Here is a 23,915-nt window from a genome sequence, read left to right on the forward strand (position 1 = left end):
AGAATTTTCAAAGAGCTAACTAACCGGTAACTCTTACTTCAACCTATTAATAATGTGAGGAACGGGGAATATCCAGATGCGTCAGGTAAGGTTTCTGCCCGTCAGGACAGCTTGGGCGAGGGTGAGGCCCGGAGAGACAGTGCACAGATAGTTACAAGACGGGATGTGAAAGCCACCGAGGCCAGGACCGAGGAGAGGACGAAGGAAAACGGAGGATGCTTTTATGCAGGAGCTAGAATCTGTGCAGAACCTTGAAAGAGATGGATTTAAAAACATCTGAAAATACTTCTTATTATAAATGTGATGCGTATAGAGGTTATTGGAAATATGAAAAATAGAGAAAAGAAGATTGAGCAGTAAACTCCCCATAGAGATGACTGTTAGTGTTTTCTTCCAGTTTCCCCCCTTTGTATACATATATCTTTCAAGGAATGTATATAGAGTATATACATTTTTATTTTTTTTTTGCCTCCAGTTAGCATTATAGTATGAGTATTTTCTCCTGGGTGTAAGATTTTGATAGGTGAGGAGAAGCATTTGGCAGAGGGAACAACATGTTTAAATGGTACAGAAGTAGAAAAACAGTCTGTTTTGGGGAATAATAATTAAACCGATTTTTGTGGAGTGACTGTTGGGAAATGGTCATTGATGAGGCTGGAAAGGAAGGTTGGGGACAGCATGTTTTGCTTGAGCAGATGAAGGAGCTTCTGTTCAGGGAATATTCATCGCTGTTAGCAGTTTATTAGTAAGTCTCCCGAGGAGTCTGGCTGAGAGGAAGCAGTGCTGACTGGAGATTGGACAGACCTAGCTTTAACTCTCTGGCTGCTGCCTATGAACAGTGAGACCACAGTTCCCTCAGTCACACGAGTGGAATACAACTGGGAGGATTAAGGGAGACAGCAGGAGCTGCCCAGGGGAGACACTCAGGGATCATTCATTCCTCTGGGACCTCCTGTTTGGAGACTGGGGCTCTTAGAGTGGCCCAAAGGGGACAGTTTCTATGAGGCTAGTGAGGAACGCTTGGAGATTCTGCTTGAATGAGAGCTGCAGCATTCCTAAAAGGCCTGCAGCTCAGCAGATTTAGCTAAACTACAGATTGGAAGTGCAGACCCACAAATGAGTTAATTGGCTTTGCTTTTTCTTGAGTTCAGTTAATCCCCCCCCCCCCCCCCCCGGCCCCCTGTCAGCTACAATGTTGGAAAAGTCAAATCATACTGAAGGTCTTATAGGGGGAAAATAGCTCCTCATGCCCCACTTCCAGTCCCAGGAGACCACCACTTTTGATTTCTAGAGCTCTAGTTTTCTGGTATTTCTCTTTGCATTTCTGCATAATAAATGTATTACTTTATTTCTTCATATAAGATCTGTTGACCCCATTGTTATAGCTAAGGATTTAGCTCTCATAGCTTTCCTCTCCCCCTTACCCATTCTCCTCCTATATCATAATTTTATTTATTTATTTAATTAAAAAAATATTTTTACTGCCCTGGCTGGTTTGGCTCAGTGGATAGAGCGTCAGCCTGCAGACTGAAGGTTCCCAGGTTAGATTCCGGGTCAGGGCACATGCCCGGGTTGTGGGCTCAATCCCCAGTAGGGGGCGTGCAGGAGGCAGCCCATCAATGATTCTCTCTCATTGTTGATATTTGTATTTCTCTCTCTCTCCCTCTCCCTTCCTCTCTGAAATGTTTGTACACCCCATACTGGGGATCGAGCCTGACCAGGGATCGAACCGTGACCTCCTGATTCATAGATCTATGCTCAACTGCTGAGCCACGCCAGCGGGGCTATACCATCATTTTAAATCGAATTGAATAGTATTTATATTATCACAATTTTATAAATAGTTCCTTTATTTTTAACTCCTTTTCTGTTCAGCTTCATGTTTATCCTGAAGTGTCTGATTGCCTTTTTATTCTTTCTCTTCCTTCTTACCATCCATAGTTCTTAATTTTTTCCAAACACTGTATCTTGGGAGTAAGGCATTCTTCTGAGCTCTCTCTTCGCTGGTCTGGACCAGCACAGCTCCTGGAATTCTTTGGTAGGTCTGAGATTAAAATCTTGTGCCTGTCAGTTGTCATTATGGACAAGTCATAGGTGTTAGAGGATGTCTCAGGAACCTTGGCCCTTCTGGTTGTGTGATCTTGACTAGCTTATTTATTCTGTTGGCAGTTTCTCCACCTTCTTGACTCGAGGGTTGCATGAAGTTAGTGAGGTTATGTAAAGGGAAAGCTTTGGAAGAAGTCCTGTGAGTGTACAAGTGGGCCTGGTAGCTTGTCCACAGCGAGTTTCTGTTCCTGTGACCTACTCCGCAGAGCTGTCTTGGACATTATCCTCACTTCTCTCTCTATTTACTCACACACTCAAGCACATGCTCTGTTTGTCCAGGGCAGCGGAGCAGCGAGCAGGGAAGGGTGAAGGGCGGTTCTCTCAGGCACATGCTTCGGGCCGGTTCCTGCGGGCTGTAGCTGGGAGCAAACAGGGTGATGTGCAGACTGATACAATGGAGGAAGTACTTTAGGGAGCGGTTTTAGGGCATTTTTTTCTGTATATTTCATTTAACAGGTAATTCTGACATCTCTCCTGCATGTAGGGCACTCTGAGAAGTACTTACGTTGAAATAGAATGTGAAATCCTATGTGAAAGCAGCATAAATAAATTTGGGGGACTCTTATTTTTTAAAAAATATATTTTTATTGATTTCAGAAAGGAAGGGAAAGGGAGAGAGAAGTAGAAAGATCAATGATGAGAGAGAATCACCGATCGGCTGCCTCCTGCATGTCCCCTACTGGGGATCAAGCCTACAGCTCGGGCTTGTGACCTGACTGGGAATTGAACTGGCGACCTCTTGGTGCATGGGAAGAGGCTCAACCAACTGAGCTGCACTGGCCAGGGCCCACAATGAATCTTGACGGCATTTCATGGACAGTCTTTTGCACCTCTGATCAATTACTTTAATCAGGAGGATTTGACGCCCTGGCGGGCCAGACCCTGTGCCCTTTATAGAGTCAGCTTCACTAGGAACATTTAAACGGAAAACGGGAGAATGAGAGGCAGATGCATGGTTCCTCAGAGAAGAACCTGAGTTCTTTTAGCAGAAAAGGGGCAGTAGAGGCAGTAGAGGCGGGGCTGCAAAAATAAGCTCACTTTAAGACCCCACAGCACCAGCAGGTGGCTCTGCACCAGCAGGTGCCCAGCAGTTATTCTGAATTAGGGGCATTTGCAGGAGCCTAGAGTCCTTATAATCGCCAGTGTTTGTGTCCATTTCTGTTGTTTGAACAGGAACTTCCCCCAGTTTCACTAATGTGTTTGTTTAATTTAAATGCCCTAGTCTTGAAAAACTTGAATTCCTCTGTAAGGGCTGAAGATCCATGTATTATTACTTTTAAGTTTCACAGTGGTTTACTAAATGGGTTTGTTATATAGCCCAATTTTGCTTTATCACTAGTTTTAAGAAATAATAAATTCTGCTGTGTTGGGTAGAGATTGTAAAGTTATGATTATATTTAGACTAGTAAACACTAGAAGTTTTTTTCTGAAAACATTCTGTGAATATACACCAAAATGTTGCCAGTGTTTAACAGAGTGTGATAGGATTATAGGCAGTTTTTTCTTCTTCTGTTTTCTGTTTCCAACATGCTATAATACTGCTGACGTAAGCTAGGTGCTGTCCTCAAGCCAGTCCTGAGCTGTATCGCCTAGGGGCCTGTTCCTTGGGGCCCCTTCCAGTTGCCAACGCTGTTCACTCGGCAGTTGTGCTTCCCTGTACTCAGAAGTGATGCACTTCAAATCTGGTGACAGGAATCTGGGTGACAGAGGACTGATGGTGCTATTTTTTAGGTGCCTATGCTGTGCCTGGTGATGCCTAACATCTAACCTTCACGACGACCCTGTTGTAAACTGTTTAGGCTAACCGGGACACACAGCTTTACCCCATGCTTGGCACGTATGCAAATGAGCAGTTGGCCCTAAATGGTAGTTTCTGTAAAAAGGTTACGTCTACACTTGAGCCAGATGAGTTAAGTTCCCACAACTCAAGACCGAAGCCCTTACACCCTTAAAGGCCATAGCCCATTTCTCTGTCCCTTTTCTACCACCATCCACACCACGACTTACAACCTGCATCTCACTGACCACCAGGGAAAGAGGAGAGCTGGAACTTGAAGGGCAGGCACAGGAAATGCGCGGGGCACTAGCAGAGCCTGCAAGGTCCCTGGCTTCTCCCTGGAAGGTCAGCCTTAGCTTAAGGACTGGGTCGTTACAACCGCTCCAACTCTCCCCCCACAACAACCCCTCCAAAAACCTGCCCCGGCAGCTCCGTGCTGCACTGTGGCCCGAAGACCTGGGAGGGAGCAGTTATTCGCAAGCACGGGCTCTGGTGCTGCAGCCTGACCCCAGCGCTGCTGTGCAGTGCGGCTCAAAGGCAGCGTGTTTACTAGTACTGCCTACCATGGACTGTGCCAGCCCCTAGAAACAGTGAAATAAGACGGGGAGGCCCCGGTCCTGTGGAGCTTATATTTCTTTCTTTTTTTAAATCCATCACCCGAGGATATTTTTCCATTGATTTTTAGAGAGAGTGGAAGAGAGAGGGAAAGACAGAGAGAAATATCGATGTAAGAGAAGCACATCAATTGGTTGCCTCCTGCACAAACCCTGACCAGTCAGGGAGGAGCCCGTAACCGAGGTATGTGCTCTTGACCGGAATCGAACCCGGGACCTTCAGTCTGCAGGCCAACGCTCTATCCACTGAGCCAAACTGGCTAGGGCTGGAGCGTATATTTCTAGGAAAGACCATAAACTATTATACAAGTAACTAAATAGAATAACATAGATTGTGATTAGTTTTATGGAGGGGAAGATGTGATAGGGAGTCGCAGCAATAATCCAGCCTAGGTCGGCTGATTGGGAAAGGCCCTTCTGATGAGGCGCAGGCCACACAGGGAGCCAGAGGATCCTCCGACTTAGGAAGTGTGAAGGCCGGGTCTGCCCGTGTCATGTGAGTATTAGATGGAGCCGTGTAGGTCGGGGCTGGAGGAGGGTGCTCCGTGGGCTAGCAGTTCACTTGCCAGCTGCTGACGCTCTTTGGGCTGCAGTGTTCGCCGGGCATGGGGTTGGTTGACGGTTGTTTCAGATCCCGTTGAGGCTGATATGTTATGATTCAGCCTCGGAGCTAGGCAGGCGAATTGCTTAAAGCACAGAATTGTCGGGGGCTCTCACCCTTCCTCGCACAACTCTGAGCGGCAGTTCCTTCAGTGTTACAGCCTAAGCCCCACCCGTGATTCTGACTCTTTTTTCTAGTCCCATGTAACGATTACTTGGCCGATGTATAGTCTTAGCTGTATTAATGGTGCTTATTGATGCATTATTCTGAACAGGTATGTCCCATTGAGACATGGTCTGCCCCTAACTTTCCTTATGTGTCACATTTATGATCTCCACGCGTGAGTTACGCCATTGCCTAGGTAGGAATTTCTGAATATTAGCTCATGTGTCCATCCACATTTATTTTCGTAAATTCTTTCTCTGGCTGCAACAGAAAACCTGATAACAGCATTTGCACGTTTTCTGTTCTCCTTTAGAGCAATCCAAAGTGTTTGTGAAGGTGTTTACTGAGATTGACCGGATGCCCCAACTCCTTGCATACTACTACAAGTGTCACAAGGTGAGGAGCTGTGTGGGCCATGCTTGTGGAATCCTAGTTTTCCTGCTCACAGGTAAAAATTGCCTCCTGCGCTGACCTTTGTCGGTTCATTAGCCAGCAGGGGGTGCTCTGGGTCCAGCCTGGGATTCAGTCAGTTGCCAGTTGGAAAAGGAATCATCAGTTTTGGTCCCATATTTACTTATAGCTGGATTTCATTTATAGACTGAAGAGTTGTTTTTTTTCCTCTAAGAGAGATTAAGCTTTATTATGCCCTCAGCCAGCCATGAGATTTCATATATTTCCCAGGGTGGTTGAGGTCAGGTTCCTGAAAAACTTGACAGTGTCCTGGGCTAACCTGATTTCTTTCAGGTCCGATGCTCATGTGTCATTTAAGCAGTAGTGTTAGAACTTGAAGCTAACCCCCCCCCCCCCCCCTTCTGAGGTCCCTTCAGAAGGGTGGAGGCCTGCTGAGGGAAGTACATTCGCCTGCTTTTGGAGCAAGATAAAAGGAGAAGGGATCACTTAGAGGGCACAGATTCAGTTTGGATTGATGATCAGAGCAGGCAACGCTAAGGGGCTTTTCCTGTCTTTGGAGGTGCACGGCCATCCGTGGGGCCGTGCTCAGGAGAGGAGGCAGCAGTGCATTGCTTGCCGTGGCGGGGACAGGGCGGCTTAGGGGCAGCATGTGCTGGTGTACCCAGCGGGGCCCCTTTGTTCTGCCTGTGCAGGCGCAGCTTGGAGCAGCTTGGCAAGAGCTGTGCCAGAGCGACCTCCCCCTGGAGCGGCAGCTCACCGGACTCTACGACGTCTTACTCGGAGCTTGGCACACGCAAACCCAATGGGCTACGCAGGTAACAGCTCACTGGGGCTCTGGGGAGAACAAAGCCTTGGTGACAGGAGACAGGCGTCTGCTCTGGGAGCGGCCTCTCAACTGCAGCGCACCCCTGAAGAGCCTCCCTGCTTGCTGCCGGCAGGGAAGGGGTTAAAGATAAGCTTCCAATCCCAAGGCAGTAAAACCTCCCGATCTGTGAAAGCTCTTATCATCGTTCTTGTCTGTATCTTAAGTAGAATCTAATGTGGCCGTGCTGGTTGTAGTTCACAGGGGAGCCTGGAATTCCTGGGGCCATTATCTCTGATCAGAAAGCAGGCGGCTCTTGGTCAGGTGCTGTTTGTGAGAACAAGATCAAGATCATTTTTATCTTAACTTTGGATAAAATTTTCCTGGGCTATAGTTAGTTTCTCTTGTTCTCACAATACCTTGCGAGTTAGCAGAAGAATGTGGTTTTACAGGCACCCTCTGACTTGGGTCAGCGGCGAGACTGGGCAACTTATGTCAAGCGGAACCTTTTCATCATTTCTTTCCAAAAATTTCTAGCCGTAAAGGGTGTGAATTATTGTCCCCTTGTCTTTTTATTGATTGGTGGATTTTATTTATTTATTTTAGAGAGGAAAGAAGGGAGAGAGAGATTGATTTGCTGTTCCACTTAGTGATGCAGTCATTGGTTGATTCTTGTTCCCCGCCCTGGGATGGAACCACAATGTCGGCCCATCCGGATGATGCTCTAACGAACTAAGCTACCTCGTCTCAATGCCAGGAGGCCCTGGGTCCACCTTTAGAAGGGAGAAGGCTGCCTGACTTCGGAGTGACGACTGGCTAGGTCTGTTTATGGTGGGACTTACGTATTTTTTCAGACTTAGTTGTGACTCCCTCTTCAGATGTCTGTCAGTCATTTGCTGGAGCGAATGCAGCTGCAGTCGGACATGCAGGGCGAAGTGCAAGGTGGGGAGGCCGCTCTTCTCCATCCTCACTTCTTCCTCCTTTAATCAGCCCAAGTCAGACTCAAAAAGAAAACTGGAAAGCAGCGTGCTGTAGCAGTCTCACAGTTTGTGAGCCCCTAGTTTTCACTGGCCCTGTCCCCCGTGCCCGTGCCTCTCCTGCTGATAGCACGAGGCTGGGGACAGGCCTTGTCCATGTGACAGATGTTCTTCACCATCTAAGAACAAGGATCTAGACTCCCCAGACTGTGTTCAGGCCTCATCCACAATTCTATATCCTCAGGTAAGGATTAACAACAAGAACAACAACAAAAAATACTTAAAAAAAATTAAAAAAAGCGTTGATGCTAGGTTGTACTTTGGGCCTGTGACCCATTTTCCTTTCAGGATATAAGCATGGGAGGTGGTTGTCCTCTTCTGAAGTTCAGTCTAGTGCAAAAGGTGCCAAGGGTGCTGGGGTGACAGCATCTCCTTCAGATATTTTCCCTCGTATTTTACTATGAAAACTTCCAACATATAACAACTGGAAATCATTGTACAGTGAGCACCCATGTACCCACCTCCCAGGCCCCACAGTGAACATCTTATTGTATTAGCTTTATCACAGGTCTAGGCATCTGTCCATGTGTCTGTCCTGTCATTGACCCGTCTTATATTTTTTATTGATTTCAAAGTAAGTTGCAAACATCATTCACTTCAGAACATACATTTTTTTCTTTACATCTTTATTACTGAAAGTATTTCATATTCCCCTTTTTTCTTAAAAATATTTTTATTGATTTCAGAAAGGAAGGGAGAGGGAGAGAGTATCGAAGCATCAGTGATGAGAGAGAACTACTGATTGGATGCCTCCCACACGCCCCCCACTGGGGATCGAGCTTGTAACCCGGGCATGTGCCCCTGACCAGAATTGAACCCAGAACCCTTCAGTCTTCAGGCCACTACTGCATCCACTGAGCCAGACCAGCCAGGGCAGTCTCCTTTTGTCCCCTATTGACCCCTTTTATTTAGCTCACCCTTGCCCCAGGCCTTCACCATCTTCTTGTCTGTGTCCATGGGTTATGAATATATGCATACAAACAACATTCATATTTTTAACCATGGGTTATGAATATATGCATACAAACAACACTCATATTTTTAACTAGAGTTTAACATTTGTGTATTTTTTTTTATAAAATTGGGAAATGCAATAATCTTAAATATGCCATTCGAATGGTTTTGACAAATGCAGCTATCTGTGCAGCCTCATCCCTATTAAGATACAGAACATGAGACCATTGCCTAGAAAGTTCCCTCATGCTCCGTCCTCATCAGTCTGCACCACACCTGGGAAGGCATCCACCCTTCCAATGGTTTCAATCATAAATCAGTTTGCCTGTTTTAGAATTTGATACGAAGGAAGCCTTGCAGTGTGTCTTTTCGTAAGGCTTCTTTCAGTGCGGTTTTTGAGATTTATTTATGTGGTTGTGTGTATTAGTAGTTTGTTCCTTTTAAAAAATATATATATTTTTATTGATTTCAGAGAGGAAGGGAGAGAGGGAGAGAGAGATAGAAACATCAATAATGGAGAATCATTGATCGGCTGCCTCCTGCACACTCCCTTGTGGGGATCGAGCCCGCCACTCAGCATATTCCTTTGACTGGAATTGAACCCGGGATCCTTCAGTCTGCAGGCCAATGCTCTATCCACTGGGCCAAACCAGCTAGGGCACCACTTTAACCATTTTTAAGTGTACAGTTAAGTGGTATTAAGTATATTCACAATGTTTACTATCACCATTATTTCCAGAACTTTTTTTATCATCTCAAATGGGAACAGTGTACTCATTAAGCAATAACTGTCCATTCCTCCCACCCCCATCATCTGGTAACTACTAGTCTACTATTCCTGTAAATTTTCCTATTGTACATACCTCATGTCAATGGAATCATACAATATTTGTTCCTTTGTCTGCCTTATTTCACTTAGCATATTTTCAGGCATCATCCATTTTGTAACATGTGTCAGAATGTCATCCTTTTTATGACTGAATAATATTCCATTGTATATACATATGTAACACATTTTGTTTATCCATCTATCTGATGAGAGACACTTGAATTGCTTCTACCTGTTGGCTATTGTAAACAATGCCTCTATGAACATTGGTGTACAAATACCTATTTGTGTTTCTGCTTTTTTGTTTTTTAAGTATTTTTTGTTGTTGTTCTTGTTGTTAATCCTTACCTGAGGATATTTTCCCATTGATTTTTAGAGAGAGTGGAAGGGAGCGGGAGAGACACAGAGAGAAACATTGATGTGAGAGAGACATACCAACTAGTGCCTCCCGCATGTGCCCCGACCAGGGCCGGGGATTGAGCCTGCAACCGAGGTATGTGCCCCTGACTGGAATTGAACCTGGGACCCTCAGTCCACGGGCCGCTCTGTTCACTGCGCCAAACCGGCTAGGGCTGTGTCCCTGTTCTCAGTTCTTTTGGGTGTATACCTAGGACTGGAATTGTGGGGTCATACTGTAATTTTTTGACATTTGGGGAGCTGCCAACTGAGTACCTTTTTTATATTCCTACCAGCAATGCACAAGAGTTCTAATTTCTCTACAACCTTGCCATTACTTGTCTTTTTAAAAAAATTTTATGATAGCCATCCTAGTGGGTAATGTGGTATGTTATTTGTATTAGCTTATTTGGAGATGTGTCTTTTTAAAAAAAAATATTTTTATTGATTTTAGAGAGAAAGGGGGAGAGAGAGAGAGAGAGAAACATCAATGATGACAGAGTATCACTGATAGCTGCCTTCTGCATGCCCCACACTGACGATTGAGTCTGCAATCCCAGTATGTGCCCTGACCGGGAATAGAAGAACTGTGACCTCCTGGTTCATAGGTTGACACTCAATCACTGAGCCATGCCAGCCGGGCTGGAGATATGTTATTTAAAGTATTTTGCCCATTTTGAGTTGGGTTGTTTGTTTGAATGTTATTGAATTGTAGGAGTTCCTTATATATACCCCTTATCAGATACATGATTTGAAAATATTTTTTCCCCATTCTATGGGTTGTCATTTTATTCTCTTGATAGTATCTTTTTTTAATTTTTTTTTAGAGAGAGAGGAAAATGGAGAGAAGATAGAGAGAGAGAAAGAGAAACATTGATTTGTTGTTCCACCCACTTACGCATTCACTGGTTGATTCTTGTATGTGCCCTGACCAGGGATCAAACCCACAGCCTTGGCATATCGGGAAGACACTCCAACCAACTGAGCAACCTGGCCAGGACTTGATTGTATCTTTTGATGCACAAAATTTTAAAATTTTGATTTTGTACAATTTATTTTTTCTTTTGTTATCTATGCTTTTGATGTCATATTTAATAAACTATTGCTAAATCCAAGGACATAAGAATTTTTTTCTATGTTTTCTTTTATAGTTTAGCTCAATGTTATGAGTTGTTTTTTTTTTTTACAGTGTTAGATAAGAATCCAAAATCTTTCATTTGCATGTGGATATACAGTTTTCTGAGCACCATTTTTATTTATTTATTTTATTGATTTCAGAGAGGAAAGGAGAGAGATAGATAGAAACATCAATGATGAGAGAGAATCATTGATCGGCTGCCTCTTGCACACCCCCCATAAGGGGGGATTGAGCCCATAACCTGGGCATGTGCCCTTGGCCAGAATCGAACATGGAATCCTTTAGTCCGCAGGCCGACGCTCTATCCACTGAGCAAAACCAGCTCGGGCTGAGCACCATTTGTTGATATGCTTGTCCTTTCCCCTATTGAATGGTTTTGGCACCTACTAGTATGTAAAACATAATTTGACCACTTATATGAAAGTTTATTTCTGGGCTCTCTATTCTACTCTATTGGTTTATATGTTTTTTCTCAAGCCAGCACCACACTGTTTTGATTATTGGAGCTTTGTAGTAAGTTTTGAAATTGGAAAGTAGGAGACTGCTAACGTTCTTTTTCAAGATTGTTTTGGCTGTTTGGCACCCCCTGAAATTCCATATGAATTTTACGAGGGGCTTTTCCTTTTCTCCATAAAATATCATTGGGATTTTGAAGGAGTTGCATTGAATCTGTAGATCGCTTTGGTAGTTATTACCATCTTAACAATATTAAGCCTTCCAGTTTATGAACATGGAATGCTTGCCATTTCGTTTGTGTGTTGTTTACTTTCTTTCAGCAGTGTTTCGTTGTTCTCGGTGTACAAGTCTTTCAGCTCCTTGATTGTGTTTATTTTTAAATATTTTATTCTTCTTGATGCTATTGTAAATGGAATTGTTTTCTTAATTTTTTCAGATTGTTCACTGTTAGTGTATAGAAACAACGGATTTTTTTAAAATTAAAATATTTTTATTAATTTTTGAGTATGATGTTAGCTGGGATGTTTTCATAAATTGTCTTTATCATGTTATGGAAGTTTCTTTCTATTACTAGTTTATTGAATTTTTATTATGCTTTTCTTGCATAAATTGAGATGATCATGTATTTTTCCCTTTATTCTGTAAATGTGCGACATTACATCATGTATATTACATTTGTGTATATTGAACCATCCTTGCATTCTGGAGATGAGTTTCACTTGGTCGTGGTGTATAATCTTTTTAATGTGCTGCTGAATTTGGTTTACATGTATCTTGTTTAGGATTTTTGTATTCATAAGGGATATTAGTATATAATTTCCTTTTCTTTTAGTCTCTGTCTGACTTTGGTATCAGGGCGATGCTGTCCTCTTAGAATGAGTTTAAAAGTGTTCTGTATTAGTTTGCTAGGGCTCCTATAACAAAGCACCACAGATCAGGTGGTTTAGGTTTAAACAGCAGGAATTCATCTTCTTACAGTTTTGGAGGCTAGAAGTTTAAGATGAAGATCTCAGCAGGGTTGGTTTCTTTCTTCCTTTTAAAAATCTTTATTGTTGAAAGTATTCCGTAGGTACCCGTTTTCCCCCCCATTGACCCTTTCTAGCCCCTCCCCAGGCCATCACCATCCTATTGTCTGTGTCCATGGGTTATGCATATATGCATACAAGTTGTTTGGTTGGTCTCTTCCCACCCCCACCCCCTACCCTTCACCCCCCAACCCCTGCCTTCTCTTTGAGATTCAACAGTCTGTTCCATGCTTCTAAGTCTCTGGATCTGTTTTATTCAGCAGTTTATTTTGTTCATTAGATTCCACATATGAGTGAGATCATGCGATACTTGTCTTTCTCTGGCTGGTCTATTTCGCTTAGCATAATACTCTTCAGGTCCCTCCATGCTGTCTCAAAGGGAGCTGGGTTGGTTTCTACTGAGGCCTCTCCTTGGCTTGCAGATGGCTGGTTCTCCCAGTGTCCTCACATGGTCATCCCTCAGTGTGCCTGTGTCCCAATCTGCTCTCATAAGGATTAGGGCCCACCCAGATGACCTTATTTTACCTTAGTTGCCTCTTTATTGACTTATTTATTTATTTAAAAAAAACCCTCACTCAAGGATATTTTTCCATTGAATTTTAGAGTGGAAGAGAGAGGGAAAGACAGAGCGAAATACTGATGTGAGAGAAACACAGCAATTGGTTGCCTCCTGCACGAGCCCTGACCAGGCCCTGGGCTGGGGAGGAGCCTGCAACTGAGATATTTGCCCTTGACCAGAATCGAACCTGAGACCCTTCTATCTGCAGGCTGATGCTCTATCCACCGAGCCAAACTGGATAGGGCCTTAGTTGCCTCTTTAAAGGCCCTCTCTCCAAATGCGGTACATTCTGAGGTACTAGAAGGGGTTTGGATTTCCACGTATGAATTTTTTTGGGGGGGGGTGGGGGCGGGCGTGGACACAATTCAGACCACAGCACGTCTCTCCCTCTTCAGTTTTTGGAAGAGTTTGAGAAGGATTCATGTTAATTCTTCCTTAATTGTTTGGTAGAAATTCATCAGTGAAGCCATCTGTTCTGGGTTTTTCTTTGTTGGGAGGTTTTTGATTATTGATTCAATCTCCTTACTAGTTATAGGTCTGTTCAGATTTTCTATTTCTTCTGAGTCAGTTTTGATAAATTTTATTTTTTAATTTGTCCATTTCATCTAAGTTAATTTGTTGGCATACAATTATTCATGATAATCTCTTATAATCCTTTTTATTTCTATAAAATTGGTAGTAATGTCCTCACTTCCATGTTTAATTTTATTAATTTGAGTCATCCCTCTCTTTTCTTCATCAATTTAGATAAAGATTTGTCCATTTAAATTTTTTCTAAGAACCGACTTCTAGTCTTATTGATTTTTAAATTGATTTTTCTATTCTTTCATATATTTCTGTTCTAATCTTTATTATTTTTGTCCTTTTGCTATTGTTGAGTTTAGTTTCTTTTTTCTAGTTTCTTAATGTGTACAGTTAGGGCTACCGATTTGAGACATTTCTTTTTTAATGTCTGCATCTACAGCTATAAATTTCCCTCTTAGCACTGCTTCTGCTTATCCCCTAAGTTTTGCTATTTAGTGTTTTCATTTTCATTTATCTCAAGGTATTTTCTAATAAAAATTTTAATTTATTGATTTGTAGTTATTAAACTCATACCTTACTTGGCCTAGGGCTGCATAAGAACAGTCATATATCTCGCTTCATGTTTGTCCGTATTTATTTATTTGTATATATGTAAAAGCCTAAGCGACCAGCCGACCGTTCTACCATCCTCCCGGTAGCTATGATGTACACTAACTACCGGAGGCAGACACTCAATGCAGGAGCTGCTGAGCTGTGGTGATTTGGCAGCTGCGGTTCTCGGGTGACTCACCCAGAACCAGAGAGGAGGGAGCCCAATTCCGGGGTGCGTCATCCGAGAACCACCCTCTCGCAATGAGGGACCCTTCCAGGGATGTCGGAGAGCCGGTTTTGGCCTGATTCCCACAGGCCAGGCCGAGGGGCCCCAGATTCGTGCACAGGGCCTCTAGTGTGATAATAAAAAAGCATTTAATCAGCAGAGGTGGTCTGAAAGCATCCCCCTCTAAATTCACTGTGTATGTGATTAGTTTAGTCCAAGGTACCTGTCGTTCACAAAATGGGGTAAAGCTTCAATGAATAGATGAATCTATAATCTGATACACTATTCCTGGTGGTCCTTCCCTTTACTGAAGATCTGTGTCAAGAGGAGAGGTGGCTGCGAGCTGGAAGGTCCTCCAGCTTCTTTTCAGTGAATTGCTCTTTAATTCAATTTTGTTCCCTCTTCTAAACCCTCCCAATTTCTGCATTGTCATCTTCACAGCCCTCTCTCGCCAGTTTTTGGTGACCATCTGAATACCCCATTTCGTAGATTTGAAATAGTTCAGCATTTGGGGCCTGTGATGGGCATGAAGTAGCCAGTTGTTCTGGACAAGTTGCAGGTCCTGCCAGTTCTCTTGGTTCTGAGCATGTTCACATCTGCTGTGAAGAAAGCTTGGGGCTCATAGCTCTTTCTTGCTTTTTTTTGAGCTCAGGTCAAGTGTAGAAACCTTCATAATTACAAAGGTCAGTAGTCAAACTTTTTCATCATTGCTCAGAACTGATCAGCCTTTCAAACACATATGTCCCCCACCTTCCCACCCCATCTCATTCATCCATCAGCAAGTTCTCAGTTATCCACTGTCACCTTTACAAACAAATACACACACACACACACACACACACACACACTCTCACACTCATTGTTTTAAATTACTTTATGCGTTTGCTTCTCCAAACTAGAGAGGTCATGTGTCAGGTGGACTGGAAGGTCTCCTGATGCTCAGTCTTGGCTGTTTCCATCGCTGACCCAGTTCAGTAGAGGCTCATAGCTCTTGATTCGACGCTTGGAGCGGTCCAGGAGATTGCTTCCTTAGGAGGCATGCACCCATTTGATCACGCGTGCTAACGCATGTGCCCTCTCCCACTGCAGGTTTTCAAGAACCCCTACGAGGTTGTGACTGTGCTGCTGATTCAGACCCTGGGCGACTTGGCACCCTCTCTGCCCATGTGCCTGGGCTCCAGTGTGGAGCAGGCGGGGCCCGAGCTGGAGCTCCCCAAGCTGCTGGAGCTGTACGCTGCCACTGCCCACTTTGCCAAGGGGCTGGAGATGGCACTGCAGCCCCACTCAGGTAACCACCCTCTCCCAGGCTCTGGCTTGTCTTTACTCACTTTTGTTCACGCTTCTGAGGCCTGGGTTGGTTTGCCTTTTTAGGCGACTGATTTTACAGCAGTGGGAGGAGTCACTGTTTTCCTTCTCAACAGATATGAAACCCTTTTCCACGAAAGCAGTGCCATTATGGGAATAGTTGCTGCTTCATGCATTTACCCAGCAGCAGTGCTGCCGGCGCTTGGCACGCTCGGAGGCGATGGGCCTTTCTGAGGGTCTTAGGCGGTGAAAGAGGCAGGTAGACGTGGCCACCAGTTGGCAGAGGTTCCTTTGGGAAGGGAGCGTCCTCTTCCTTTATTTAAAACTTCTTTTTCTCAGTCCTCACCCAAGGACATGCTCATTGATTTTTAGAGAGGAAGGAAGAGGGAGAGGAAGGAGGAGGGAGAGAGAAAGAGAAACATTGACATGAGAGAGGAACATCCATCTGTTGCTTCCCACACGTGCCTCCCCTGGGATTGAACCTGCAACCCAGGAATGCGCCCTGACTGGGAATCAAGCCCTCAACCCCCTTGGTGTACGGATGACGCCCAACCAACTGAGCCACCAGGCCGGGGCAGTGTCCTCTTCCTCTTAAATCATCATATCACCTCAGGCAGTTCAGCCTAAAAGTTAGGTTTCGGAGGAGTTTTTTGCTGTGACAAACTTTGAGCAGGGATGCTGTGTCAGGACTGAGGTGGCCGCAGGGAGAATGGGCATCCCCCGCTGCCCCTGAGAGCAGAGCACTTCCTGTCTTCGTTCAGGCACGTGATGCTGAGGGTGCCGCGCAGCCCCAGCTGTTTCCATCCGTTCCGAAAGCACCATCAGCTTTTAGGTACCACAGACATCGCGACGCATGCTGCTGTCAGATCAGGAAGTAGCTCCAGGAAGGGCTGCTGTGCTGTGTGGCTACTGTGTCACCAGCTCAGCTTATTTAATAGTTATTCTCTGTAATTACACTGGCATATAATTGCCTTGGACATTCCAGGGAGTATGTTTATTGTTCAGGCTCCTGGTGACTCATAGGTGTTATTGGCACACTCACTGGTCAGGTCTTGGTTGTGGGAGAGGCACGGTGGCTGTGCAGCTTCCAGAGGACCAGGGGTGCCCTTCCAAGTGGCCGGAGAGGGTGTGGGGACCATGCGTCCTGCTGGAGCCGAGGGGCCATGGACAGTGTGGAGAGAGGAATGAGGAGAGAAGTGCTTTGGTAGTCAGCCATAGTGGGTAAGATCTCTAATGGTTCCTAAAGCGAGTTTTAAAAGGTATTTTTTAAAATGTAAAAGTCCTTTGGAAACACAAAAATAAAGAGGCTAAAATGAGCTGTAACCTTATCGCTTGGAGAGAGCCTACAACATTCTCTATTGCCTCCCAGTAATTCAAATACACATTTTTCATAAATACATGTAAATACTTTATATGCACACACATGCATATGTGTATACATTTTTAATATTTGTTGTATACAATCTTATATTCTCTTTTTTTGCTTAAGATAATGTAAGGAGCATTTTCTTATGTCATTAAATGTTTAATGGCCACTTTATAACTATGAGTTACTATAACTTTTTATTCATTCTTGGAACAGTTTGTGTCAAAAAGCAAGAAAGCACTTAAAGACTGATAGGGACACATCAAAAAGGTACAGGCGCCAACCTTAAGGAGCAGCCACTGGCCATAGTTGAAATAATTTGAACATTAAAATGAATAATGACAATAGTGGCTGAAAACACAATGAATAAGAAAGGATTCATGAGTTCATAGTGATATTAAAGAGTGAGAAAGAGCCCTGGCTGGGTGGCTGTGCCAGGCACCAAAGGCTGTCGGTGCGATTCCCGGCCGGGCACACACCTAGGTTGCAGTTCAGTCCCCAGTCAGGAGGCATGTGGGAGGCAACCGGAAGATGTTTCTCTCTACAGTGATGTTCCCTCTCTCCTTCTCTCCCTCTCTCCTTCTCTCCCTTCTCCCTCTCTCCCTCTCCGCTCTCTCCCTCTCTCCCTCTCTCCCTCTTTCCCTCTTTCCCCTCTCCCCTCTCCCTCCCCGCCCACTCCTTAAAAATCAATAAAAACATATCCTCGGTGAGGATTTAAGTAAAAAAAAGAGAAAGGAAAAATCCATTTATGGTCAGTAATGATAAAATCTATTCAGGCAAAGATTATCAACGGATGCCAAAGCCACTGGGCAAATGGTCATCTTAGAAGTTGAATTGCTGTCATTTAAATTTTTGATACAGAAGTTTTACATTTTTATGTGTTGAAGATGGGCATTTCGGGAATCCCCGTGTGAGCACCTGTTCTGCAAAGCCCGGAGAGGGCTCCCCTGCAGGGCCTTGCATCATTTGAAGGTGTTCTTTCTCTTTTCTTTTTGACTTTAAATAATTTTTTGTTCTCAGTTACAATATGAAGGGGTTCTTAACCACAAGGGGTTGTTGGAGTTAGGGGGGAGAGCTTTAATAGTGCTTTAGACAAACAACACACAGAGTTCAAATGTATCAAGATACCTGTGAATGCTGCCGCTCGCAGGGACAGCACAGGCGGTGACGGTAGCCACCCTGAGAGGAAACAGGAGTCCCAGTCCCTGCCCCTGTCGTTTCCCAGGACTGATTTCTGACTGTGCTCACGATTGCCTCTCCCTTCTTATTCCCTGAAGACGAGCACAACCCGGTGAAAGTCATGGAGCTGGTGGGTGCTGTTTACGGTCCGTACAAACCCTACCAGCTCAGGTACGGCGAGATGGAAGCCCAGAACCTCCTCATCCAGATCAGTGCGGTGCCTCTGGTAATGTCCCCACCTCCACTGGCCGCTTGGCTCATCCTGTTTGCCAGGCAGGGGTTGGGGGTGGCATGCCCTGGAGAAGGTGTGAGGTGGCCTCAGGTGTGCACGGAGGTGGGACAGGTGTGCGAAGACCGGCCTGAAGGGCCATGTGGGCTCTTGGGAACCAAATGTCAGATGAGACCACAGATGTGCACTCCCAGTTTTCTACTTCAAATCTCCAGTAACAGTTTAGCCAAATGGGAAGCTTCCATCTGCTGGGGATAAGTTGATTGTTTCCTCGTTAACATTTTTTTAATAATTCCTTGTTGATCCTCCCCTGAGGTTATTTTTTCCACTGGTTTTTAGAGAGAGTGGAAGGGAGGGGGAGAGACAAAGAGAGAGAAACATTGATATGAAAGACACATCGATTGGTTGCCTCCCACACACACCCTGACTGGGCTAGGGATCAAGCCTGCAACTGAAGTTCGTGCCCTTGACCAGAATCAAACCCGAGACCCTCCAGTCTGAGGGCTGACACTGTAACCACTGAACAAACTGGCTAGGGCTTTAATAATTAAAAAAAAAAGTTTTTATTTCAGAGAGAGGAAGGGAGAGAGAGAGAGAGAAACATCAATGATGAGAGAGAATCATTGACTGCCTCCTGCACGCCCCCTACTGGGGATTGAGTCCGCAACCTGGGCATGTGCCCTGACCGGGAATAGAATCATTGCCTCCTGGTTCATGGGTTGATTTAATTTTTGGCCATCTTTTGTTTGAGGCAGATGAGCAAGGGGTGCATCAGCAGGCACTTACAGACAGGGCTCTAGGGGCACTGGAGGGGAAGGAAGGTCATGTCTCGGGCAGGTGTTAAGGTTGGTGTGAGGTGAGTTGACATTTAGGAACAGATCTCATGGTAGTTAAATCTGCCTCCTCACCGCTGTTCCACTTTCCGGGGATGTACCAGGAGAGTGTTCTGCTTCAGTGACATGCTGGCCCATGAAGGAGGCATTTGCTTTTCCCTGCATTCTTTTGGAAAGTCTGATACAGAGAATTTGAGTCCTAGCTTGAGAACAGGAGAGAAAGATGCCATGTTAATCACGTGAAAAGAGGGAAGGGATGAAAATGTAAGGATGCATGTCAGGATTTGATTACACCTTTCTGCCAGGAGTTAATTTCTGTGATCTCTCTGGCCACTTAAACTGCTCTCCTCCACGTCAGGCTGGTGAAGAGCTATCCCAGTTGGGGACTGCATTTTTATTTATTTTTTAATTCTTACTTGAGGATATTTTTTTCATTGATTTTTAGAGAGAGGGAAAGACAGAGATAAATATTGATGTGAGAGAAATACATCAATTGGTTGCCTCTTGCACGAGCCCAGACCAGGGCCCAGGGCCTGCAGCTGAGGTACATGCCCTTGATCGGAATCGAACCCAGGACCCTTCAGTCCGCAGGCTGATGCTCTATCCACTGAGCACCACCGGCCACGGCGGGGACTGCATTTGTGATGTCCCTGCTGAGTGATGTCACCGTGGATGAGGAGGCTTGAAAGGCACCCGTCTCAGTGTTGTCTGTTTACTTGTTCCCAAGTCTGAGGTGGCTGTGTTTGTCCGTATTTGCTGAGCAGGAGCACGGGGAAGTCATTGACTGCGTGCAGGAGCTGAGCCACTCTGTGAGCAAACTCTTTGGCCTGGCGTCCGCGGCTGTTGACAGATGTGTCCGATTCACCAACGGCCTGGGGACCTGCGGCCTGCTGACAGCCCTGAAATCCCTCTTTGCCAAGTAAGGCTGGGCAGAGGGGGCAGGGCCGCCACATGGGAGGGCAGCGTCCGCCCCAGTAAATGCGTGTGTCCCATATGCCTGCTTTGAACCCTGGGGGAGCACGCACCCAGAGCACAAGGGGTGCTCCGCAGGATGTTTTTTAGAGAGACATCCCAGCAGCCTGAATGTCCTTTAAGTTGGGCAGCGGCTCCATGAGATATGGTGTATTCACACAGGGACCTCTATGCAGCACTTAAGGTATGAATTCTGTCTGCACGCACCAACATGGACAGAGCTCAAAAAGATTGTTGGAATAAAAACCAGTTGTAGAATAATATGTAAAGTCTCTTACTTTACGTAAAAGGAACATACACAATCTAGGGCAGTGGTTCTCAACCTTCCTGATGCCGTGACCCTTTAATACAGCTCCTCATGTTGTGGTGACCCCCAATTTCATTGTTACAAATTGAACATGATTAAAGCATAGTGATTAATCACAAAAACAATATGTAATTATGTATGTGTTTTCCAATGGTCTTAGGCGACCCCTGTGAAAGGGTCGTTCGACCCCCAAAGGGGTCATGACCCACAGGTTGAGAACCGCTGATCTAGGGTGTATTTTCTGTATTGGGATTTGGAAAACCTTTTCTGCCAAAGGCCAGGTGGTAAGAATTTTTGGCTTTTGGGCCTTCCGGTCAATGGAGACCTTTGTGGCACCTGCCTTACTATCCTGGGAGCAGAGGTAGATGACACATCAACGAATGGGTGTAGCTGTATCCTACAGCTTCATGTGCAAAAACCACAGTGTCATCCTCTGTTCTGGATCTTTTTTAAAAAAAATATGTATTTTTATTGATTTCAGAGAGGAAGGGAGAGGGAGAGAAAGAAACATCAATGATAAGAGAATCATCGATTGACTGCCTCCTGCACGCCCCACATTGGGGATCAAGCCCGCAACCTGGGCATGTGCCCTTGACCAGAATTGAACCTGGGACCAGTCAGTCTGCAGGTCGATGCTCTACCCACTGAGCCAAACCAGCCAGGGCTGGATCTTTTTTAAATACTTTAAAATGCTTTTTTATGTTTCTGTAAAGTCAGGGTTGGCAAACTCCAGCTCATGAGCCAAATCTGGCCTGCCATCCGTTTTTGTAAATAAAGTTTTATGGGACACAACCATCTCTTTCACTTACCTATGGTCTGTGACTGCTTCCTACTGTGAAGGTAGAGTTGAGTAGTTAGGATAGAGACTTGTGACTCTCAAACGCTAAAAGATCTGGACCTTAACAGAGAGTTTGCTGAGCCAGGTTAGACAACAAACTCAAAAGACTGGTTGTCTTTGGAGAGAGGGGGAAGGACTAGGGTGGTGGCCGCACTGGATTTAGTTTTATTTCTTAGTTTCTGTTTTTTAAGAAGGAGCATACATGCATTCGCATATTTCTTAGGTAATTAAAAATAAATAATAGAAAATGTGTAAGGATTATGCTGAGTGAGAGAAGCCAGCCACAAAGGCCACGTTACACGACTCCATCCACATGAAATGTCCAAACAGGCCAACCTAGAGAGACAGAAAGACCAGCGGGTGCCTCGGGCTGGGGGAGGACCATTGGGGGAGATGGGGATGATTGCTAAAGGGTAAGGGGTGTCTTTGGGGCAGTGAACATGTTCTGAAGCTGATTGTGGTGATGGCTGCACTAAAAACCGGTGAATTTGCTCTGTAAGTGGGTGTATGTGCAGTAGGTGAGTCTTACCACAGTATGACTCATATCACAATAAAGCTGTGGAAGGGAAGAAAGAAGGGGAAACTAAAATCAAGCCAAGTTAGAAAGAAGAAAGGGAAGAAAGCAGGGTCAGGTTGGATTCTCTGCTGGTCCCTGAGGGAGGGCCCTCGGTAGAAGGCAGCCTCTGGCTTGGAGACAAGTGCATTCTTGGGCTCTCCAGGAGGCCTGCCTCCGTGGCCTGCTCTGGAATCCAGTCGCCTTCAGTCTCAAGTAATTCCTTTCATTGGACTGAATGGTGTTTGATGTTGAAAGTTTAGGGAGCTCTTGTCATTCCAGAAATACTGAGCACGCCCCGGGAGCTCTGAGGGTCCTTGGGCCCTGTGCTCCCTGTCAGCCCGGGCAGTCAGCACTCCGAGGGCGGCTCACAGCATCGGCCTCTGTCCTGCCAGGGACGTGTGCTGCCCACAGACGGACATGCGGCCAGAGGGGCCCAGGGGTGCTCCTGTGGGCAGAGAAGCGTTGGCGACAAGCTTAACCAAGTAGAATTTGACCTCTTCTGTGCCACCAACTGGGGGTTGGTGGATGGAAAGAATTTGAGATCTTGAAATTTTATTGTAAAACAAAAGCAACGCCTTTAAAATAATTTTAAAAAAAGAAAAGGTATAAAAATGGAAAGCCTTCCTTTTTTCTTTTCTGCTGACTCTCAGGCCTTCTCGTTAGGACTGACGAGCTATGGACCTTTCGCTCTTAGTCATCTGTTCCCTCCAGACTTTCAGTGTGTTTTGCTTCTCAGCCGTGAATGATGAGGCGCTGAGCTGATTCAGGCCAGTCCTCCTTCGCACCCTGCTTCTCCCGGCTCTTGTCAGGGACAGTTTTACTTTTTTTTTAATTTAAATATATTTTATTGATTTGTTACAGAGAGGAAGGGAGAGGGATAGAGAGAAACATCGATGAGAGAGAAACAATCGATCAATTGCCTCCTGCATACCCCCCACTGGGTATGTGCCCGCAACCCAGGTACATGCCCTTGACTGGAATCGAACCCGGGACCCTGGAGTCTGCAGGCTGACGCTCTATCCACTGAGCCAAACCGGCTAGGGCCAGTTTTACTTTTTTTTTTAGGATAAGTAATTTCACATATTACTTGGGGTTTTTTTTTTTTCTTTATTGATTAAGGTATTACATATGTGTCCTTATTCCCCTATTGCCCCTCATTCCCCACTCATGCCCTCACTCCTCCCCGCCTCCTGTTGTCTGTGTCCATTGGTTAGGTTTATATGCATGCATACAAGTCCTTTGGTTAATCTTGCCCCCTTACCCACACCCTCCCCTACCTTCCCTCTGAGGTTTAATGGTCTGATTGGTGCTCCTCTGTCTCTGGATCTGTTTTTGTTCAACATTTTTACTTTTAGTTCTATTATTGGTTATTTTGACTACTTTATTTAAAAATAATAACACATCTGTATTAGAGCTTCAAATGGAAACGGGTCACTTGCTCTTAGAAGGAGAGATTATGAAGCTGCTAAGACAGCTGATGTTATAAAGTAGGGGACACAGGGTGATGCTGACTTGTGCAGGGTTCGAGGGGGACAATGTTCAGTAGAGGGCAGGGTATGGAGGGTGGAGCACGAAGGGGCGCAGGAGGAGATTGGCCTAATTTGAACCAGGGTGATGCTGCAGAATTTAGCAGCTGATACGGTGTCAGAGAATTGGGGGTTTACAGCTGTGATGGAAGCGTGGGCTCTGGAGTTGGGGTCCCCTGGGCTCAGATCCTGGCTCTGACACTTACTGGTCGGGACCTTGGGTGGGTAAGCGCACCTCTGGGAGTCTGGGTGTCTCCTCTGAGGGGGTGATAACATCCCCTTTCCTAGTTGTGGCCGTTAGGGAAAGTGTGCCATTGGACCCCTAAGCAGTGGCTCTCACATGGCAGAGGAAATGCTGATTGTGAGAGCATGAGAGGGTGGGGACAGAGGTGATGCACACTGGTCTGCTCACCACCCCCAGGACTCTGTCCTCCGAGCGTCTGCAGAGCACACCTGTTGGATGTGTATTCTTGGGCGCGTTTGTCAGCCTCAGGGTGGTGACACAGTTGTCTGCCTCCTACAGCTGAAGCCCAGTTCCTCAGCAGTCCTTGGCCATGTTGTCCTGGAGGCCTTCCCCTTCCAGGGGCTGCTT

At 45.4% G+C, this 23,915-nt stretch overlaps 1 protein-coding gene across 3 annotated transcripts in view; it reads left to right on the forward strand.

Moving 5' to 3' along the window:
* Positions 1-23,915, forward strand: part of COG7 (component of oligomeric golgi complex 7) — a 63,627-nt gene that overhangs the window by 17,214 nt on the left and 22,498 nt on the right. For all 3 annotated transcript variants that reach the window (XR_013995949.1, XM_081090212.1, XM_081090213.1), the window contains exons 5-9: positions 5,577-5,659; positions 6,367-6,489; positions 15,302-15,500; positions 18,161-18,288; positions 19,889-20,043. Coding sequence is in view for 2 of the 3 variants with exons in the window: in XM_081090212.1 (XP_080946338.1) it covers positions 5,577-5,659; positions 6,367-6,489; positions 15,302-15,500; positions 18,161-18,288; positions 19,889-20,043 (688 nt within the window). In the remaining variant the exon portion in view is untranslated. The remainder of the gene's footprint in view (positions 1-5,576; positions 5,660-6,366; positions 6,490-15,301; positions 15,501-18,160; positions 18,289-19,888; positions 20,044-23,915) is intronic.

Source organism: Myotis nattereri, assembly GCF_964212035.1.
Source record: "Myotis nattereri genome assembly, chromosome: 4".
Classification (NCBI taxonomy): domain Eukaryota; kingdom Metazoa; phylum Chordata; class Mammalia; order Chiroptera; family Vespertilionidae; genus Myotis; species Myotis nattereri.